Source organism: Mercenaria mercenaria, chromosome 18 (assembly GCF_021730395.1).
Source record: "Mercenaria mercenaria strain notata chromosome 18, MADL_Memer_1, whole genome shotgun sequence".
In the NCBI taxonomy this organism is placed as follows: Eukaryota; Metazoa; Mollusca; class Bivalvia; order Venerida; family Veneridae; genus Mercenaria; species Mercenaria mercenaria.
Genome location: NC_069378.1, coordinates 50,859,872 through 50,881,610, shown reverse-complemented (window position 1 = coordinate 50,881,610; position 21,739 = coordinate 50,859,872). Strand labels below are relative to the sequence as shown.

Below are 21,739 nucleotides of genomic sequence, written 5' to 3'. Positions count from 1 at the left end.
TAAACATTAGTAAGTGTTGATAAAAAACAGGTCATTTCTGTAATGCTTGATGTTATGAATTAAATTGTTTTACAAGTTGTTATATGCTGCATCAAATGTAAATGTGTTAAGAACATTGTTTTGGTAAATTCACCAATTCTGTAGTGCTGGTATATTATATGCTGCATCAAATGTAAATATGTTAAGAACATTGTTTTGGTAAATTCACCATTTTTGAAGTGCTGGTATATTATATGCTGCATCAAATGTAAATATGTTAAGAACATTGTTTTAGTAAATTCACCATTTTTGAAGTGCTGGTATATTATATGCTGCATCAAATGTAAATATGTTAAGAACATTGTTTTGGTAAATTCACCATTTTTGAAGTGCTGGTATTTTCCTTTTTATCATAACATTATATGCTGCATCAAAAGTAAATTTGTTAAGAACATTGTTTTGGTAATTTCACCATTTTTGAAGTGCTGGTATTTTCTTTTTATCATAACATTATATGCTGCATCAAAAGTAAATTTGGTTAAGAACATTGTTTTGGTAAATTCACCATTTTTGAAGTGCTGGTATTTTCCTTTTTATCATAACATTATATGCTGCATCAAAAGTAAATTTGTTAAGAACATTGTTTTGGTAATTTCACCATTTTTGAAGTGCTGGTATTTTCTTTTTATCATAACATTATATGCTGCATCAAAAGTAAATTTGGTTAAGAACATTGTTTTGGTAATTTCACCATTTCTGAAGTGCTGGTATTTTCCTTTTATCAGGAGATGGATAAGAGCATTGTCTTGGTAACACTCACCATTTCTTTAGTGCTGGTATTACATGCTGCATCAAATATAAATAGTTGTTTCTTGTTCCATGAAATACACTTAATATTGCTTTGATATGTATTATAAATCATGCTTTGAAGTTATTTATTTATTAAAGTTAAAATATTTATCATTATGTTTGTTTATTTATTTAAAAAAACTTATTAAACATATCTTGGCTATGTGATATGTAATATATAGGCACGAAATGAGAAATACTCTGCCGAAACTTCTCCCTAAATTCCTCCACTTCTCCCTAAATTCTGTGGAGGGAGAAGTCACTTCTCCCTAAAATTTGGACCTAGGCTGATCCCTGATGCCATAATCCACTGCTGTTGTATCCCAGTATCTACTACAATTGTTAAATGCCATAATTCAGCATTACTTTAAGGAATATTTTTGTCTTCCTTTCTTCATTCACTCCACTTATAAATTAAGAGTATGTGCAGAATCTTCTGTGTAGTCAAAGGAGTTATCCTCAGACATTTAAAGCAAAAAAAAAATATACATGTAAACAGAAAATACATTGTGTATTTAAACCTTTGCAGACAATCTTTAACTTCTTGAAGTCTTAAATGCTACAATTCTGAAAATGAAGTTAATCTGTATCTTCAAATGCAGAGTTTATAAATACAGGTTATTTGTCTGTTTCAGTGTAAGATTGAAATATCTTTCTCCAACCAAACACAAGATGCATTTATTTCACACAACTGGTACAGCAAGGAGTGAAAATGTCAGATCTGGTGTTTAAGAGGGAAAGTTATTACATGACTCACATAAATGGGCGGTCCATAGTTTGAGCTACATGACTTGTCTATATTCAAAACATATTTAATGGACTAATAAGTCAAAACCTTAAAACTAACTGACAATGTGTGAAAATTAATTTCTGATGTCATGTAACACTTATCGAATGGCTTGCTGGTCAAGAGTCAAAACTTTTGGCACGTGGTCCTTCAGACCTCTGTCAATAGCTTTGACTATTGACCAACATATCATTCAATGTGAATAACATTTTAGATCTTCTACGTAAAAAAACAAATTTTCCTTATACATCATGCATTTTGAATGGTTTTATTTAAACATAAAGTTTAACCAATTCTGCAGTTCCTTTTATGTGAAAATACCGTTCAATAAAGGTATCAAATTTTATATTTTCTATGTAGAACAAACAAATTTTCTTTTAACATCATGTATTTTGAATGGTTCCATTTTGCAGCTCATTTTATGTGAAGTATATATGAGCCGCGCCATGAGAAAACCAACCATAGTGGCTTTACAACCAGCATGGATCCAGACCAGCCTGCGCAGGCAAAGTTCAATGAAACATGTTCTATTACAAAATCTATTAGAATTCCAATACTGTAGGTATATGCCAAATATTTAATTAAATTTGTCATTTTTAAATGACGAAATCTATCTATCTAAGTCTTTGTATCATTAAATAAATAAATAATTTTATAAATAATCATTCTAGCATCAGACTGCTGTTTTCAAGGGGTGCTTTTAATTAACAGGAGAGTTATATGCATTTACACTTTTTCTTATATGCCAAGTCCATGTTGAAACATATACATACTAGGCCCTGCAATGCATAATTAAAACATGTCTTACATGTCAATATAACATTTATCTGACATAGCTTATTACATGTTTCTTGCTGGAATAGCATTAAAGCATGTTTCTTTCCTGTTCTAACATCAAATTAACATGAAAGGAAAACATATGTTATCTCTAAAATATGGCAGCCTTGAAAATTATAATGAATTCTCATAAATTCACGAGATTCCGTGCAACATGACTGTGTGATAAAAATGAACCAAATACTAATAGTTGTCTAGTATCATAATGATTTCATCTGATTCATAAGATCCTCTAAACTCTGTCCCTCTGTCTCAACTGTAGTTTTTGCTTGGTCCCCCTAAAATAAAAAATAAAACTATGAAATAAGTTCCTTGAAAACTCAAAATTTTCGTGAATTTTGCAGATACTGCAATAAATGAAATCAAAGCCCAACAAACAACATTTGAGCCAAGCCATGAGTAAACCAACATAGTGTCTTTGCGACCAGCATGGATCCAGACCAGCCTGCACATCCCCTCAGTCTGGTCAGGATCCATGCTCTTCGCCAACGGTTTCTCTAATTGCAATAGGCTTTGAAAGCGAACAGCATGGATCCTGACCAAACTGTGCGGATGCTCAGGCTGGTCTAGATCAATGCTGGTCGCAAATGCACTATGTTGGTTTTCTCATGGCACGGCTCATTTTTTCTTTAACATACATGAAAACAATTTTACAATAATTATTTTTCGACAGATGACAGAGATGACTTGTGTTTTCATTTAGAACATTTCTACAATTTTTGTTAGTTTGATGAGGGTATAATATCACATTTCAACAGTGCTTTAGGTAACCTAATTTGTACCAGTACTGATCTGTGCTGCAGAAGTAAGTGGAAATTTCACCATATTTAGAAGACAACTTCCTTCCCACAATAACTGACAACTTTTCCACATTTCTCTACAAGTTCCCCTCATGTAATTGACAACTTCCCCACAAGTAACTGACAAGTTCTCTATATGTAACTGACAACTTCCCTATATGTAAATGGCAAGTTCTCCCACATGTAACTGACAACTTCCCCACAAGTCAATGAAAACTTCCCTATAATTATGTAAATGGCAAGTTCCTCACATGTAACTAACAACTTCCCCACAAGTCAATGAAAACTTCCCTATAATTATGTAAATGGCAAGTTCCTCACATGTAACTAACAACTTCCCAACATGTAAATGAAAAGTTTCCTGCATGTAAATGACATAATACCCCACAAGTAACTGACAACTTCTCTGCATGAATCTGAGATGAAGAACAAATTACAGCTTAATCTGTCATAATTTTTGTATTATGTTTTAATTTCAACTGAAGCAGCCACCTGCCTTGAACAGTCAGACTGTATTGTTCTCCTGACTGCTTGCTTAGTACAGGTTTGACCGTACATAAAACATACTGCCTTCAGTAAAATTCTCAAAATGAACATTTGCCTTCTTGATCTCATTACCCTTCAATCAACAGCTTTGTGTTTTATCTACAATGTATTTCTATTAACTGATGTTAAATTGTCAAAGAGAATATTTGCCTTGTTTTCTCACATAGCCCTTCAATTTATAGTTTTGTAATTTATCTACTGACCTAACTGGCAGGTGTACTTCTAGACTGATTATGTTAAGTATAGAAATATGTTTTCTTTATTTCAGTTATCTTTTTAGTCAGTTGTTCTGCACATTACACCTTATTCAAGATGCTTGATGAAAGTACATCTCATTTTTCGTTTTATAAAATCTGATTTCTTTTGTTTGTTTTTGGTTTAACGGCATTTCTCAATAGTATTTCAGTTATGTAATGGCGGGTAGTTAACCTTACCAATGTTACTGGATTGCCACTAAAAACCTGTTCTCCGTAAGTAACTGCCAACATCCCCACATAAATCAAAGGTGGAGGACAAGTGATTTCAGACACAATGTCTTTTATCAAATTGTCACAGGGAACATACACCCCATCCTACATCTGAATTTGAATACAAGATTTCAAAATTTTGCATCAGAAGTTTTCCAAAACCAACACAATACCACAGGTTTCTATTACTTTCAACAAAACTGACCTGTTCAGGTGCGGGTACTGTGTATGCAACCTTTAACCCCTCAGCCAGCTGAGGTTGAGACCCCTCTGATGCCTGCGCCTCTTCTAATGTGGTTTCTGACACAAGCTCTATTTCTGTGTAAAATAAAATCAGAGTCTTTGATGGTTATAAGTTTTTAAACAAATTTCAATAATGAAACTGTGGTCAGCTATTATAACCACTGTTCCTTGTACCAACCTATTCTTCACAAATACATATGACTGACTGATTGTTGGGTTAAACGTCACACTGACACTCAGCTTTTGAAAGTTGAGGAAGACCCCAGGTGCCCCATATATGGATCTTTTTATCTTAAGCAGGCACCTAGGTAGAACCAACATTCTTCCATAAGCGAGCCAGATAGCTTCCTCACATGAAGATTTCAACATCCAATTTGAAAGTGAACCCACATCACTGAGGGGCAAGTGATTCGATGTAAGCAACCGTAACCACTCAGCCACAGAGGCCCCCTTCACAAGTATGAGTAACTGGCAACTTCTAACTAAAATGAAGAGGATGAATGACTTCCAGGTAACTGTCTTCTGTCAAACTCTCTTGAAGAATAATCGCCTCCTACCCAGAGACCAAACTCGAGACCTTTCCATTTTATAGCCCTACCCTATGCTCTAAAAATGAACTAATAGGTGTGTTTGCTCGTTTGTTTCCTTTCGTTTAGCACAGTTTTTCAACAATATTTCCATTACATAATGACGGGCAGTTAAACTTACCAGTGTTCCTGGATTCTGTACCAGTACTAACCTGTTTTCTGCAAGTAAATGCCGACATGTCCACATGAAGCAGAGCTGGAGAATGTCTTGAGAAACTATGTTTATATGAAGCAGAGCTGGAGAATGTCTTGAGAAACTATGTTTACATGAAGCAGAGCTGGAGAATGTCTTGAGAAACTATGTTTTTATCAAACTCTCACTGTTTTAGCACATCAATTAGTAAGATACTGTCACTGTTTTAGACTATCATTTCTAAGGCCTAAAATTGTGACAGTTTCTTTCAGAGTAAGAAACTGTCACAATTTTAGACTTTTACCTTGTAAGAATCTGTCACAATTTTTGACTTTTATTTTGTAAGAATCAGTCACAATTTTAGTTTTTGTACCTACCAAAAGGATTATCTTCATGTACAACTTCTTCTTCCTTTTTTTCTTCTATCACAGGTTTTGGTTTGGCTGCTTCTCTTTTCTGAAATACACAACAATATTTACTGTTCCTTTGCTTCAGCAAATACTAATAAAGAATATGTAAACTCTTTCTACAGTGTGATCCACCTAATCCAAGACAAGAGTTGCTTTTTTGTTTTGCAAATTGCAACTTTATTTTGCAAGATCCAGATATTAACTACATTGTATGTATCATTCTAAAGGTCTCTGAGGGTGGAAGAATACTCTTCTTGTATTTTTAAAATTAGAATACTCTTCTTGTACGAGAGTTGTCCCAGAAAATCGTAGACTTTTTTTATTATTTCGAAAATAAGTGACGCATAAGATAATTATTTTAACTGATGTTATTTCATTGTATACTCTACAAGACTATAGAGTTTAAAATTAAATATCTGTCATATCATTTGAGTACTTTCAGTACATTTGAGTACAGTCAGTGCTAGTCGGCACATGCTCAATTTTCCCACTCAGCATTAAACAGTTTCATTTCAAATTAATGTAACTTACCCGATATAAATCTCACAAGATTAAAATTTATATCATCATTAATGTATTTTTGTATTCTTGTATTTTTAGAATTAGAATACTTTTCTTGTATTTTTAAAATTAGTATACGTTTCTTGTATTTTTAAAATATAAAATGAAGTTAAATTTCAAGTCAATCAGGAAACAAGAGCACTGCCTTGTGGGTGCTGACGCTCATCTGATTTTTTTTTGTATAATAGAAAAATTGTCCTACCCATAATTTTCTAAGTCCAAAAAGGGCCATAATTCTTGCAAAAAGCAGGATGGAGTAACGTTTCTTGATGTACATAGTCAGCTTATGATGGTGAACAACTGTTGCAAGTTTCAAAGCAATAGCTTGAATAGTTTAGGAGAAAAGCTGACCTAAACATAAAACTTAACCAATAAATCTGATATTTTCTAAGTCCAAAAGGGGCCATAAGTCTTGCAAAAAGCAGGACAGAGTTATGTTTCTTGCTGTACATGGTCAGCTTATGATGGTGAACAATGTTGCAAGTTTCAAAGCAATAGCTTTGATAGTTTATGAGACAAGAGGGTCATGATGACCCTGGATCGCTCACCAGAGTAATATGTTTCAAATGTCAAACCGATGATTTTTAGAAATTTTTTGGAAAATTTTCCGATGTACAATCAAGTAACCCCTGGGGCGGGGCCAATTTTACCCCGGGGGTCATGATTTGAACAAAGTTTGTAGAAGTCGACTAGGCAATGTTATATATCGAATATCTAAGATCTAGGCCTTCTGGTTTATTTTAAGCAAATTTATGAAGATTTCCCTATGTACAATAAAGTAACCCCTGGGGCTGGGTCAATTTGACCCTGCGGGGTCAAGATTTGAACAAATTTTGTAGAGGTCCATTAGGCAATGCAACATGTCGAATATCTAAGCTCCAGGCCTTCTGGTTTATTTTAAGAAAATATTGAAGATTTTTCTATGTACAATCAAGTAACCCCATGGGGCGGGGCCAATTTGATCCCGGGGGTCATGATTTGAAGAAATTTTGTAGAGGTCTACTAGGCAATGCTACATGTCAAATATCTAAGACCTAGGCCTTCTGGTTTATTTTTAGAAATTTTTTGAAGATTTTCCTATGTAAAATCAAGTGACCCCTGGGGCGGGGTCAATTTTGACCCTGGGGTCATGATTTGAATAAATGTTGTAGAGGTCCACTAGGCAATGCTACATGTGAAATATCTAAGCTCTAGGCCTTCTGGTTTATTTTAAGAAACTTTTTGAAGATTTTCATATGTAAAATCAAGCGACCCCTAGGGCGGGGTCAATTTTGAACCCGGGGGTCATGATTTGAACAACTTTAGTAGAGGTCCATTAGGCAATGCTACATGTCAAATATCTAAGCTCTAGGGCTTCTGCTTTTTGAGAAGAAGATTTTTTAAGGTTTTCCTATGTAAAATCAAGTGACCCCTGGGGCGGGGTCAATTCTGACCCACGGGGGTCTGATTTGAACAAATTTTGTAGAGGTCCACTAGGCAATGCTACACGTGAAATATCTAAGACCTAGGCCTTCTGCTTTATTTTTAGAAATTTTTTGAAGACTTTCCTATGTAAAATCAAGTGACCCCTGGGGCGGGGTCAATTTTGACCCCAGGGTCATGATTTGAACAACTTTAGTAGAGGTCCATTAGGCAATGCTACATGTCAAATATCTTAGGTCTAGGGCTTCTGGTTTTCGAGAAGAAGATTTTTTAAGATTTTTCTATGTAAAATCAAGTGACCCCTGGGGCGGGCTCAATTTTAACCCCGGGGTCATGATTTGAACAAATTTGGTAGAGGTCCACTAGGCAATGCTTCACACCAAATATCTAAGCTCTAGGTCTTCTGGTTTTTGAGAAGAAGATTTTTAAAGTTTTTCCTTTCAGTTGCCATGGCAACCACAGTTCTGCATGGGATTCAATTCTTTGAATAATTTCTAGAGAAGACCATCCAAGGAACATCCCTGTGAAGTTTCATCAAAATTGGCCTGTTGGTTTAGGAGGAGATGTTGTTTAAAGGAAAGTGTGGACGGACGGACGGCCGGACGCCGGACGGTGAGCGATCACAATAGCTCACCCTGAGCACTGGTGAGCTAAAAAGCTGACAAACATATTACTCAACCAAGAAAACTGATTTTCTCTAAGTCCAAAAGGGGCAATAATTCTTAAACCTTAAACAAAGCAGGATGGAGTTATGTTTCTTGGTGTACAGGGTCAGCTTATGATGGTGAACAAGTGTTGCAAGTTTCAAAGCAATAGCTTTGATAGTTTAAGAGAAAAAGTTGACCTAAACATAAAACTTAACCAAGAAATCTGATATTTTCTAAGTCCAAAAGGGGCCATAAATCTTGCAAAATGCAGGATGGAGTTATGTTTCTTGCTGTACAGGGTCAGCTTATGATGGTGAACAAGTGTTCCAAGTTTCAAAGCAATAGCTTTGCTAGTTTAGGAGAAAAGCTGACCTAAACATAAAACTTAACCAAGAAAACTGATTTTCTAAGTCCAAAAGGGGCAATAATTCTTGCAAAAAGCAGGATGGAGTTATGTTTCTTAATGTACAGGGTCAGCTTATGATGGTGAACAAGTGTTGCAAGTTTCAAAGCAATAGCTTTGATAGTTTAGGAGAAAAGTTGACCTAAACATAAAACTTAACCAAGAAATCTGATATTTTCTAAGCCCAAAAGGGGCCATAAATCTTGCAAAAAGCAGGATGGAGTTATGTTTCTAGCTGTTCAGGGTCAGCTTATGATGGTGAACAAGTGTTCCAAGTTTCAAAGCAATAGCTTTGATAGTTTAGGAGAAAAGCTGACATAAAACTTAACCAGGCAACGCCGACGCCGATCAAGTGATGACAATAACTCATATTTTTTTTCAAAAAATCAGATGAGCTAAACAAGAGGGCCATGATGGCCCTATATCGCTCACCTGTTATCATTGCACTTGAGGACAAGAAGGTCTTCAGAAAAAATAGTCCAAAGGACAGGAACAACAAAGGGAAGAAATTTAACCAAAAAGAAAAAAAAATTCTTACAAGGTATAGATATGTCAAAATACACCTAAAAATTGGAGGTACCATCCATGTTGTACCACAGAAAAGTGGTCTCGGTTTTTCCCTACGGCCAATAATTATAAAGTTACTAAAAATAAGCTATTTATAGTAACGTAAAAGGGAAGTAATTAAAAAAAAAAAAAATATTGTAAGTGAACAAAAGAAGGATCTGCCAAATAAATCTGTTGACATAAATGAAATTTCAGATCAGTATCTTCATTAGTTATGGAGATATACCCATTTTAATTTGAAATAAAGGGAGGTAATTTGACATAAAATCAGTCCATAGTTATCTGCCCTGATTGTCTCAGTCCAACTAATAGCAATAATGAAATTTCAAATAAGTCCTATAAGTACTTACTGATATAAATCCATTTTGATTACAATCAGGGGAGGTAATCAGATATAAAATAACTCTGGAACCTACGATTGGATCTCATTTGTCATGGAATCAAAGATTTATTGTTGTTGAAGATATTTTGGAAGTTTGTATCAAATAAAACCATAAATGAAGTCTCTATATGGCTGCAAAAGCCAAAATAGCCAATTTTGGACCTTTAAGGGGCCATAACTCTGGAACCCATGATGGAATCTGGCCAGTTGAAGAAAGGAAGCAAGATCTTGTGGTGATACAAGTTGTGTGCAAGTTTGGTTAAAATCAAATCATAAATGAAGCTGCTATTGTGCAGACAAGGTCAAATAGCTAATTTTGGCCCTTTCAGGGGCCATTACTCTGGAACCCATTATGGGATCTGGCCGGTTCAGAAAAGGAACCGAGATCTTATGGTGTCACAAGTTTTGTGCAAGTCTGATTAAATTCAAATCATAAAAGAAGCTGCTATTGTACAGACAAGGTCAAAATAGCTAATTCTGGCCCTTTCAGGGGCCATCACTCTAGAACCCATAAAGGAATCTGGCCAGTTCAAGAAAGGAACCAAGATCTTATGGTGATACAAGTTGTGTGCAAGTTTGGTTAAAATCAAATCATAAATGAAGCTGCTATTGTGCAGACAAGGTCAAAATAGCTAATTCTGGCCCTTTCAGGGGCCATAACTCTGGAACCCATGATGGAATCTGGCCAGTTCAAGAAAGGAACCAAGATCTTATGGTGATACAAGTTGTGTGCCAGTTTGGTAAAAATCAAATCATAAATAAAGCTGATATTGTGCAGACAAGGTCAAAATAGCTAATTTTGGCCCTTTTTGGGGCCATAACTCTGGAACCCATAACGGGATCTGGCCAGTTCAAGAAAAGAACCGTGATCTTATGGTGATACAAGTTGTGTGCAAGTTTGGTTAAAATAAAATCATAAATGAAACCACTATCGTGCAGACACAAAATTGTTGACGCACGCACGCACGGACTGACGACGGACGACGGACGAAGGGTGATCACAAAAGCTCACCTTGTCACTATGTGACAGGTGAGCTAAGAACTGATGTGTGAGATTCCATTGTAACTTAAAGGTAATTTAAAATTTAGTAGTACACATATTATCATTTTAATCTAAAGTTCTCTCCATTTACCTTATACTCAGCCTGTTGTCTCTGACAGTGTCTATCATCACATTGTTCATTTGGTTTCATTGACATGGTGGGGAAGAAATCTTGTAGTGCATTATAACCAAGGTAATGTGTTACATCACCAAAACCTAGTAGATATCTGAAACATAGCATGTAAAAACATCTGAAAAGTAGATCCTTCGGAAGCAAAAAGAACAAGGCAAACAGAGAAAATTGCAGACTTGGTTTGATTGAGTGTGTACATGAGAAGTAATGAAAAATGCAACACTGCCAATGCACCCTAGCACCAGCTTATGCTGTATTCAATCATCAAATCTAAATGAGTTGAAATCAATTATCCGGAAGAACCAGAAAATATAACAATCTATAAATGAGTTACTGTTGATAATTCTAAATTGCTTTTTCAGTTTGATTTAGAACTGTTTTGAGGCTAAAGTAGAATGTTAAACAGCTTAGAGGCTAATGCAGAATAGTTTAGAGGCTAAGGTAAAATCAGTTTAGAGATTAAAGTAGAATGTATAAAAATTTAGAGGCTAAAGTAGAACGTATTAAAGTTTAGAGGCTAAAAGCAGAATGTAGAACAGTTTAGAGGCTAAAGTATAATGTATGAAAGTTTGGAAGCTAAAGTAGAATGTATTAAAATTAAGAGGCTATAATGAAAATGTAAAACATTTTAGAGGCTAAAGTAGAATGTATGAAAGTTTAGAGGCTTATGAAGAGTGTAGAACAGATAAGCCACTAAAGTAAAATATAGAACATTTCAGAGGCTAAAAGTAACTTACTTTAGAGTATTCTGCACAAGAAATCCCGCAACAACTGCCATGGTGGTGGGAAGACTAGCTGCACAAACACCTTCTCTTTTCAATGTCTTCTCATCAGTTTTTGTGGCTACAACCAGTGGAGGAGCACACTGAAATATGTAGCCAGTCAATTATACAGTTCATACAAATACTGCAAAATCAGAATTTCTTGGTGAGGATTTATTTTTTCTATAATGCTGTGTTTGTGAAAACAGCTTTTGCTCAACAAATAATCATATTTTGCTACATTCGCCCGCCCGCTTAGCTCAGTAGGGAGAGTGTTGGTCTACGGATCACGGGGTCGCAAGTTTGATCCCCGGGCGGGGCGTACGTTCTCCGTGATGATTTGATAAAAGACACTGTGTCTGAAATCATTCATCCTCCACCTCTGATAATTCACGTGGGGAAGTTGGCAGTTACTTGTGAAGAATAGGTTTGTACTGGTACAGAATCCAGGAACACTGGTTAGTTTAACTGCCCGCTGTTACATGACTGAAATACTGTTGAAAAACGGCGTTAAACCCAAAACAAACAAACATGTGCTCAATGTATATGTGAAAACAAATACTTGCAAAAGTTAATAATCCTACTTGTATTGTTTTAAAAGTTGGCCTTACATCTTGTATGTGTTCCCTTTTCAACTTAAGTCTATTATTAAACAAAATCATAAAGGTTTTGCCTCGTGAAAATAATCACCTGATTTTACATTAGAAAAATGTTTTCATTTCAAAAGCAGTTGTAATTCACAGTGGTATGTTTGTTATATGATAAACTGATGTTCTTGGTGTCCAAGACAGCTCAAAGCCCACTAACAGGAAAAAGCACAACATTTAACAGGGTCTCTTACTTCACATAATTTTATCACTAAAAATATTTGACAGTAAGTTGAATATTAAACAAAAAGAAAGGATAGGGCAAAGCAGTTCCCAAACAAAAGTTAAGTCTCCTGTGTGAAACCAAGAAAATGATAATAATTTGAGCCAAGCCATGAGAAAACCAACATAGTGGGTTTGCGACCAGCATGGATCCAGACCAGCCTGCGCATCCGCGCAGTCTGGTCAGGATCCATGCTGTTTGCTAACAGTTTCTCCAATTCCAATAGGCTTTAAAAGCAAACAGCATGGATCCTGACCAGACTGCACAGATGCACAGGCTGGTCTGGATCCATGCTGGTCGCAAACCACTATGTTGGTTTTCTCATGGCTCGGCTCATTTCATGCTGACAGGTCTGCATAATTATACTCACAATAAAAATTTCATTTCATGGGCATGAAATTTAGGGTTTTGGCAAGCAAAGCAATTTTTTAAATTTAAATTTGATAACAAAATAAACATGAATTTAACCTATAGCCTGCTGGTGGCATGTCATTTTGCCTTTGCAACCAGTGCTGACCAAGACCATTGTCTGCACTGTTCGCTATTTAGTCAGTAAATTCAGTGAACACCCCTTTAAATAATAAGTGGTACTGCCCAAACTGAATGATAGACCAGTCCATTTTAGAAATGTAGCAGGCTAGAGGTAAAACTGTTCACTGGAATGCATTTTCATGGATTCTGTATTAACAGAACCTTAAAATTCATAAAAATTAATACTTAATAACTCCACTAACGGTAATGATTTCACAGAAATAATATCTTTTTTACATGGAAAATCTAAGTTTAAGATACTTACAGCGAAACAAGCTGTTTCTCCTGGTATAACAACCTGTATGTGACCTGACACAGCATTTTCACTGACACCCGATTCAATCCAAGTCTGACCTACTTCGTTACAAGCCTGAAACAAAATAGAATACAGTATAAACTTGAGTCCAGAAAGATTGTCATAATGATACTAGTGTGCTTGCACTAATCTAAGATGGAAACAAAATGTAATTGTGACTTCCTGTTTGATCTATTAATGACTGAAGTTCTTGACAATTACACAATTACACATTTCTGATTCAGCATGTATCATACATGTTAATTAACACTGGCTGCTTTGAAATTTTAAGCTTTTTTTGTTTGTTTTGGTGTACAATTTAAATATCTTTCAGTGAGCACCAGATGTAATATTTTCACAAGTGGCAAGCAGGAATTAACAGTAGGGATTTTAGCTTACACATTCTTTTTTTGACCTTAAGAAAGATCTTACCTTGACTGGCTCATTAATTTCCTTAAATCCACTTAATTTTACTTGTAGTTTTCAAAACCAAGACTTTAGAAACATAATATTATCACTGACACTTTCTGTGACTTAAATAACGTAACTTAAATTTGCCCAAATTTTTGACACCTGCCATCAGAAACTGGGTTTAACCTGTTTGACAACTGTTTCTTTTAATGTGTGCCGACATCAACAGATCAAAGAAGACACCAGCAGATCAAAGAAGAGGTGTATTGACATGTGATGTTTAGTTCAGAACCAGCATAACACCTGTTATTTAAAGTGACTGTGACTTTGAGTGCATTATAGCACTGGGAGTTGATTTTTTTTTTTGCTGATATGGAATTAACTTTTTTAAATTGTATTTGTATTCAAAGGGTTTTCTTGGTTTGGGCAATCATTGCAAGAGTGAAAAAAAACACACTTTAATTTGCAGTTTAATCACATTAAATTCACAAGGTTAACAAGGATAAGAAAACAGAACCACTGACATTTTGAGTGAATTTGTTATTTACTTTAAATCAATAGACTTAAACAAAGACAGGAAATAATAAAAATAGTAACATTATATTAAGCATATTTAGTTCCTTTTTCAACTTGCATGTCATGGCATTAAACTATTTTACATTTTCCCTAAAATCTTGTCACTTCTCCCTTATATTAGCTGAGGGAGAATCTTAGCCTAGCTTCATTGAAATGGGAAAGTGCATGCGAATTACGCTCGTGCCAAGTTAGTCTATTAATTTTTTCCCGGAAAAAAATGTGGCTATCAATTTATGATGGCCAGGGCTAGCACTCTTCAGGTTTTGACAAAATCTACCCATTATTTAGTTCCTTCCCAGAGAAAAACATATCTGATATTTTTCATGGTGAAAATAGTATTACCAGATCTATTTTACCCTAATATTTCTATAATTCACTGAGAAACATGTGACAAAAATTTACTGTATTGATGGCCATTCTAGCCTCGAAGTTGTCTACACAGCTCAGTACTAAATCTACATGTTCACCTTCCTTTAAACCACCTTTCCTGAAATATACAGACACACAAACATTAATACAATATTGCTTTATTACAGAATTTCAAAGATTTGTTGAAACTTAGAGTGAAATATATCTCCTAATATCACACTTTATCATGTAAATAAAACTTCTCATTTAGTAAAAAATATCAAAATCTTACAATTTTACCTGGTACAGAACTATAAAAAGAGAAAGATTTGATTTAACTGATTGAGAATAAAACGTATAAAAAAACCTTTTGGAGGCATAGGAAGCAGCCAGACAAAACAACTACAGTCTTGGTTTGCCTGAATCTGTTCATGATATGCACGAAAATGTGCAACACTCCCATGCTCAACTTGCATTAGCTTAAGCATTAAACTTTATCAATCAGATATAAAATGGGCTTGATGATCCAAATAAACAGAAAACAGGGTCAAATAATGAATACTGTAAAATCATTGAATTTCGTGGATATAAAATATTTTGGTTTTGGTCAAAACGGTAATTTCGTGGTGGATATAAATTCGTAGATTTTAACTTTTGAACATAAAATGAATGGGAATTATACTTGTTCAGTGGGATTAAATTTCGTGTATTGACTCAACCACTGAATCCACGAATATTAACCATTTAATGGTAAACTATTTACCGTGGCTACACATCACTTAAATAATGAGAACAAAATTTTTATTCAAACTTTAAGAATGTATTTTGAAATTGACTACAATTGAAAAGATAAAACTAATAATTTGACAACATGACTCAATTGATAAAAGAAATACTTACGTGATTCTATCAACAAAATGATTGAAGTTCTCCATTGTGGTAATGTTGTAATTGTAAATTTCAAATTCTACATCAGGGTTGATTTCTCTGTAACAGAAAAACATTTCATGACTTTTTATTGCTAAAACCAGGATTTTTTTTCTTGTCAAGCAACATAAGTTATTCGAATAAGCTTCAAATAAAGTATGTACTTACTTAATAAACTATGTATGGAGTAACTTGATATATTTAACTATGAATTGACTTACTTGAGTTACTTGATATAAACAATATATGGACTTACTTGATGTTTTTAACTATGTATGGACTTACTTTATACACTATGTATGGAGTTACTTTATATACTATGTACAGAGTTACTTTAATATATAAAGTATGTATGGACTTACTTCAATGTTTTTTCAGCAGCCTCTACCTTGCTCAGTCCAGCTTGATGGGGCTGATAGAATAAACGGTTCATGTTGGCCAGTTCTACTTTATCATAATCAAACAGCAGCAACTGTAATATAAATACATATAATTCCTTCACATTTAATAATAAAAGAGGTTCTGATCATGATGTAACTATTCCACAAAACTGGGCACCAAAACATTCACTCCTGCATTATAATAACATTACATGTATTTCGTTCCATCATTTGCACAAATACCAGAGTCAATGACCATTTTAAAACTTGCTGAATGATCTTGTGAAAATATTTGAGATTTTTGTTTTATTACACAGTATCATTCTGAAATGAGTGTTGCATTGATCGAGAGTTAAAGGCCCCTGACTTTTCTTCAGAGCTTGTCCAAAAAAACTTAGTGTTTGATGTCTTGCGTTGGGTGTAAAACTCTTTCATGTGAGGATGCTACCCGGCTGTGAGGGGTTGGAGGTTCTACCCAATAACTCACCCTTACATAAATGCCATTAATTTTAGTTCCACTGTTTAAAGGCTCATGGTGGCATTGTTATTGATGTGGCTGCCACATTTTGTTATGAACATAAAATGTATTAATTATTTTTAAATCTTACTTTTGATAATCATTTTCTCAAATATTTGTCAAAAGTTTGAACAATTGAATCTTGTTGTTATAAATCACCTCCCTTTATGGCACTGACTGCAAGATCATGTGCAATACTGGATTTTAAGTCGTAAGATTCATCTATATAGTTTCAATTTGTATCATTTTCTGAAATTCAACTGTAACAGCTGCTACTTTTCATTGATTGCATCTAAAAATTTGGCCAATCTCATATTTAAGTATATTTTACATTTTTTACTTTTGAGATGCTTCAGGCAAAAAATAAACAATAGTGAAATTTTTTATACAATCAGTACCATATGGCAAATGAAGTTAGGGCAGCCCCATTTATCTTTTATTCTTTAACTCTTACTGTGCTGGACACGCTTGATTCTGCTTTTGCGACCAGTGTAGATCATGATCAGCCTGCACATCCATGCAGTCTGATCAAGATCAGCTATGTTTGCCATTCAGTCAGTATCTTATTAGAAATCACCCCTTTTAACAGTGAATGGTACTGTCCAAACTGAAAGATGGACAAGTTCATTATAGAAATTTAGCAGGGTAAGGGTTATCGTATGGACTATCCTTTACATTCATGAGAAAATACAAACCTTTCCAATACCACATCTTGTCAACATTTCTGCAGTCACACTCCCTACTCCCCCGACCCCAACAACAGCTACTGTGTACTCTCGAATTTTCTGGAATAAAAATCATGAATGTGTGTAAACCTACTATTACATCTTAAAATTTGTGTTTGGCTGAACTAGTGCATCATTAGAACTGCAGAAATAAATGTTTGAATACTGGACTGCTGCTCTTGCAGTAACATCAAAACTTTTTCAATACATTACTATATAATCATTCTTCCAAAAGATACATCAGTATGTTTCGTTACTCAATATGTTGTTTCTTAAAGTCACTTTTTATGTACAAATGGAAATACTATTTGCAATGGATCCCTGTTTGAAAACTAGCATGGTTTCTACTAGTAAGAGATAGGATTCCTAATAAGCATGTCTGGCTGCATATATTTACATACACATTAACAACATTCTAATGTTTGAGCGCCAAATGTCACAGGGGAAAATATTCAGTCAGTCTTGGGTTCAAACCTGTCACCAAACCTTTACCACCAAGTCAGCTAACCAGCTGCCTAAACACACAGATCAATTTTAAAAATCCTAAACACCAATATATTGAATAAATTACAAATTTTTCAGATTTTTTTTTTCAAATAAAAGGCATACCTCGTAGTTGTCAACAATTCCCATACGCTTCAATGCCATTAACCGACTGAAATGACAACACGTATAATTTTTACACTGAAACATTCCATTTAAGTTTGACAGGCACTAACATCAATATGCATTTCATGAACAATGATTAAACAGGGTAATCTGGCAAGTATTTTCCATCAGAAGCAAGTTATTTCATGGGTAAAAGAAGTGAACCCTTCCAAATTAATGTAAACAAAAAATACATTATGAAAATCCAGTACTTCTAATCATAAAGTATAATTGATTTGTTTAGTTCAAAGGCAGTGGCTAGGGGTCTGGACACTCGACCCCTAGACTTGCACAAGTGGGTATATCCTGACTTTTTGCGGGTACGTTTTGACTTTTTATTTTTGGGTACATTTTGGTTTGGGTACCTTTTGACATAGTTTTGACCCCAGTACAATGTACATTATATATTTCAAACTGCCATATGAATAGCCACTTGCGGGCTATTTCGCTTTTCGTACAGGAGAGCTATATGAATGGCCATTTCCATTATTATTCCATTCATACTTTATTTATTTATATATTTATGCATTTATATATAACTTACACATGTTTCAAAGAGAAATGACGCTTGGGATTTATGTTCTTTGTCTATCAGTAAAACCACATGTGCGTTGCCATATAATATATTCTTTGCCTCATGCTTAGCATACGATATAGAATATAGAAAGAAAGTGTCTAGGGGTACGGATCCGTACCTCTAGACAAGCCTGTTAGGGATTTTCTAGGGGTACGGACCTTCGTTTTTCTAGAGATTAAGGGTCATTTACATTTAAAATTTTGTTGGAAATGAAATAACAAATAACATTTCAACAGAATTCACCTTGAACTTAAACATCCGATTTGTTACATTTTCTTTCAGAATGTAAATAACCGAGGAACACCAAATTAGTCACGAGAATTCGAACTGGCAGAAAAAAGATATAAAGATTAAACAAAATTATGTTAAATATGTTGGGAAAATAATATTTTGATTAATAATTAACCCTTACTTAGTGTATTTAAGTTTTTCACACATTTGGTAGCTGTTACGAGATACAAGGGACGTTTTCACAAACAATGTCTTTGACTTAATGTCACTTAATTGATTATATTAAACAATCAGTTCCGTGCCGATTATCATTATACTTTGTTAAAAAACAAAATAAATAGGTGCATATTATTATGCCTGATTTATTCTTTTTTTTTTTGCTAAATTTCAAATAGAATTCATTCAAGGGATAGATTCATTCATTAATCTAGCTGTTATCAACAAACTAATCGGCACGGACAGTGTATTCATTTGGAGTTCCTCGGTTATTTAGGTTTTGAAAGAGAAGGTAAACAATCGGGTGAACGCTGGTATCTGTACACCAATTAGATGCTAGTTTTAAGTGAACACTGGTTAAGTCTTATTTGTTATTTCATTTTCAACATAATATAAAATATAAATAACCCTAAATCTCTAGAAAAAGGAGGTCCGTACCCCAGTCAGTCAAATCTAGCGTTAAAGTCCCGTGCCCGTTCTAGTAATAAGGAAAATGCGATACGCAAAATATTTTTTATGAATTGGGTATTAGGAATATTACTTGCGTTTCATTACGCACACTGTATGAATTCAATTGGGTTTTCTGCAATTTTCATTGCCTAAATACGCAAATACCCAGCTTATCTGGAGCTCTGGGTACGGATCCGTACCCCTAGACACTTCCTAGAAAATATTGTAATCAAATTACGCCATCAAAATTTTTGACAATGGCCTTTCAGAGGTAACAAAACTACCAAGTAACATGATTATACATAGGCCCTATATTTCACTCTGTGTAACCTCACCTGTATGGATTAGAGTCTACAACTTCTGAGCTCATCTGAGAAATCTTTTCACGTCCACCAGTCTTATTTAGCTGTTTTTCTGCTTCTAGATCATTCTCCAACTGTTTTATTCTTTTCTGCAAGTCTTCTAGTGTGGCCATTTTAATTCTTAATGTGTATGTCACTGCTTCAACACTAGTTAAGTGAATAAATTAATAAAATATGGCAAAGTTTATGAAAACGTGTAAATTTTCGAACCCGGAAATGATTTGTAAACAAATACTATTATTGCCTCTATTTGAAGATTTATTATTTAAACCCAAAGAATTTTTAACACCAGTAAATGAGGGACAACCCGGATCATATTAGGGACAATCAGGACCACGTTTTAGGTCGACCCGGACCATCTTTCTGAAAGTTCTAGGAAACTATTTACTTCGAAATATATGTTGTTTTGATGTCTTAGCTTCCCATTAGGAAGTGGCTATTCTTACGGTCCCGTAGGAATAGCCTCAAGGAAAAGGCTATTCTTACGGCTCTCCCGTAAGAACTGATATATTTTCAAACGATTTCAGAAATGACATATAATCACATTTGGTCATTGTGTTACAAATAAAATGTCAGGTCTGATTGTCACATTACAATGTTATATTCCATGTTAGGCAATGAACATATTGTATGTTTTTGCCTAAATAAATTATCCTGAATCTTGTTATGTCAAGCTGATGTGTGATAAACATGTTTAGATTGGTAAGAGATTTGTACTGTTGTGAAGATTTTGCAAGTACGTATATACACGAAACATAGATCAATAATTCTCTAACTGGTTTAGTTGAAAACACTTGGTCAGTATTTTTAGTGTTTCAATATTAATAACGTATGTATTTACATCTACATCTGTACAACCAACAATCGTTTTCCGATTTATTTAGAAGACAACTTTCAGTTAAATAAAATATTTTACACTTACGATAAATTCGTTGTTTTAAAATGGTTTATTTATGTAACGAAGTGAAGCAATAAAATGTAAAAAATGTGTTATACTAGCATTAAAATGGAAACTAGCCTCTTCTCTCATACCCTTTTGACGATGGATTCCATCAGGAGTGAGGACACCTGGACCAGGTGTCTAGTGATTAATATTATGTTGTAGAACTGGCTTCACAATCGACCGAAAATCAATTATGTATGGACTGTTAACCATACTATATTGCTAAAATCCAATTGTATTGGCCTTTTCATATGTTTAAAGGTTCGACAACGTGTCTTTGATCATAACTTAATAAATATGATCACTGATATTTTAACGAGGTAATTATAATTCATTACCAGCAATGTTGAATTTTAGACTTGAAGGATTTTCACGAGGTAATAGTTCAAGCATGGAACTTTTTTCATTGATGCGCATTATTTTGATATTTTTTAAAGATGGTTAATCAGATATTTGTAAAATGATGATTTATTCGAAAATAAAACAAATAATCATTTACACTTATTTGTGTTCACTAAGTTTTAAATGCTAGTATTTTCCTAACAAGATAAAGTTATTTAGCATAAAAATGTATTTCATTTATATATACGTTGTCTTATGAATATCATGAATATGATAACCCTTGCATTATATTTTTCAAAGATTTCATTAACAACTAAATGTATAAATGTATAGCTAAAATTCATTACAAATGTGTTTGTAACATTGTTAGAGAAAAATAAATGACACAAAATGTAGCTTAAAAATGACAGACTACATTTAAAATTTGAATGCAGTTGTGAAATTAACAACTGAATGAATGCATTTATATGTTGGCGTAATTTGCCTGAATGTACGCCTAACATTTCATTGACAAAGCAGCTGATGGAGGGTGAGCCGTTTTGTTCATTACGTAGCGTAAAAGTGAAAAACATGAAACAAAAACATAAAAGATATAAAAAGAAACGAGATGAAAAAGTGTGAAATATATTTCAATTCATTTGTGAACAAAACCACCACTGGAACTATTGCATGTGATGTCTTTAGGTGAGTCATAAACTGAAACAAGCAATTTTTCCTATTATATTTTGTTTGATTTTCGCATCATATAGAGATAGGTAGGTCGTTTCTATATCTACATTTCTGCAGACATTTGAAATAAAATGTTCGTAGTATACTTTTCATCAAAAACAACAT

The 21,739-nt window shown here is 34.2% G+C and overlaps 1 protein-coding gene across 1 annotated transcript; it reads right to left on the bottom strand.

The window, feature by feature from the left end:
• Positions 1 to 1,038: 1,038 nt before the first annotated feature.
• Positions 1,039 to 19,854, bottom strand: LOC128550474 (ubiquitin-like modifier-activating enzyme 5). Its single transcript, XM_053529626.1, has 12 exons — positions 19,594 to 19,854; positions 17,746 to 17,791; positions 17,107 to 17,196; positions 15,877 to 15,986; positions 15,488 to 15,574; positions 14,642 to 14,726; positions 13,223 to 13,327; positions 11,533 to 11,660; positions 10,754 to 10,889; positions 5,606 to 5,684; positions 4,471 to 4,583; positions 1,039 to 2,730 (listed from the first exon to the last, which is right to left on the bottom strand). Exons 1-12 carry the CDS (start codon positions 19,731 to 19,733, stop codon positions 2,653 to 2,655), a joined length of 1,197 nt encoding a protein of 398 aa, XP_053385601.1. The 5' UTR covers positions 19,734 to 19,854; the 3' UTR covers positions 1,039 to 2,652.
• Positions 19,855 to 21,739: the final 1,885 nt, after the last annotated feature.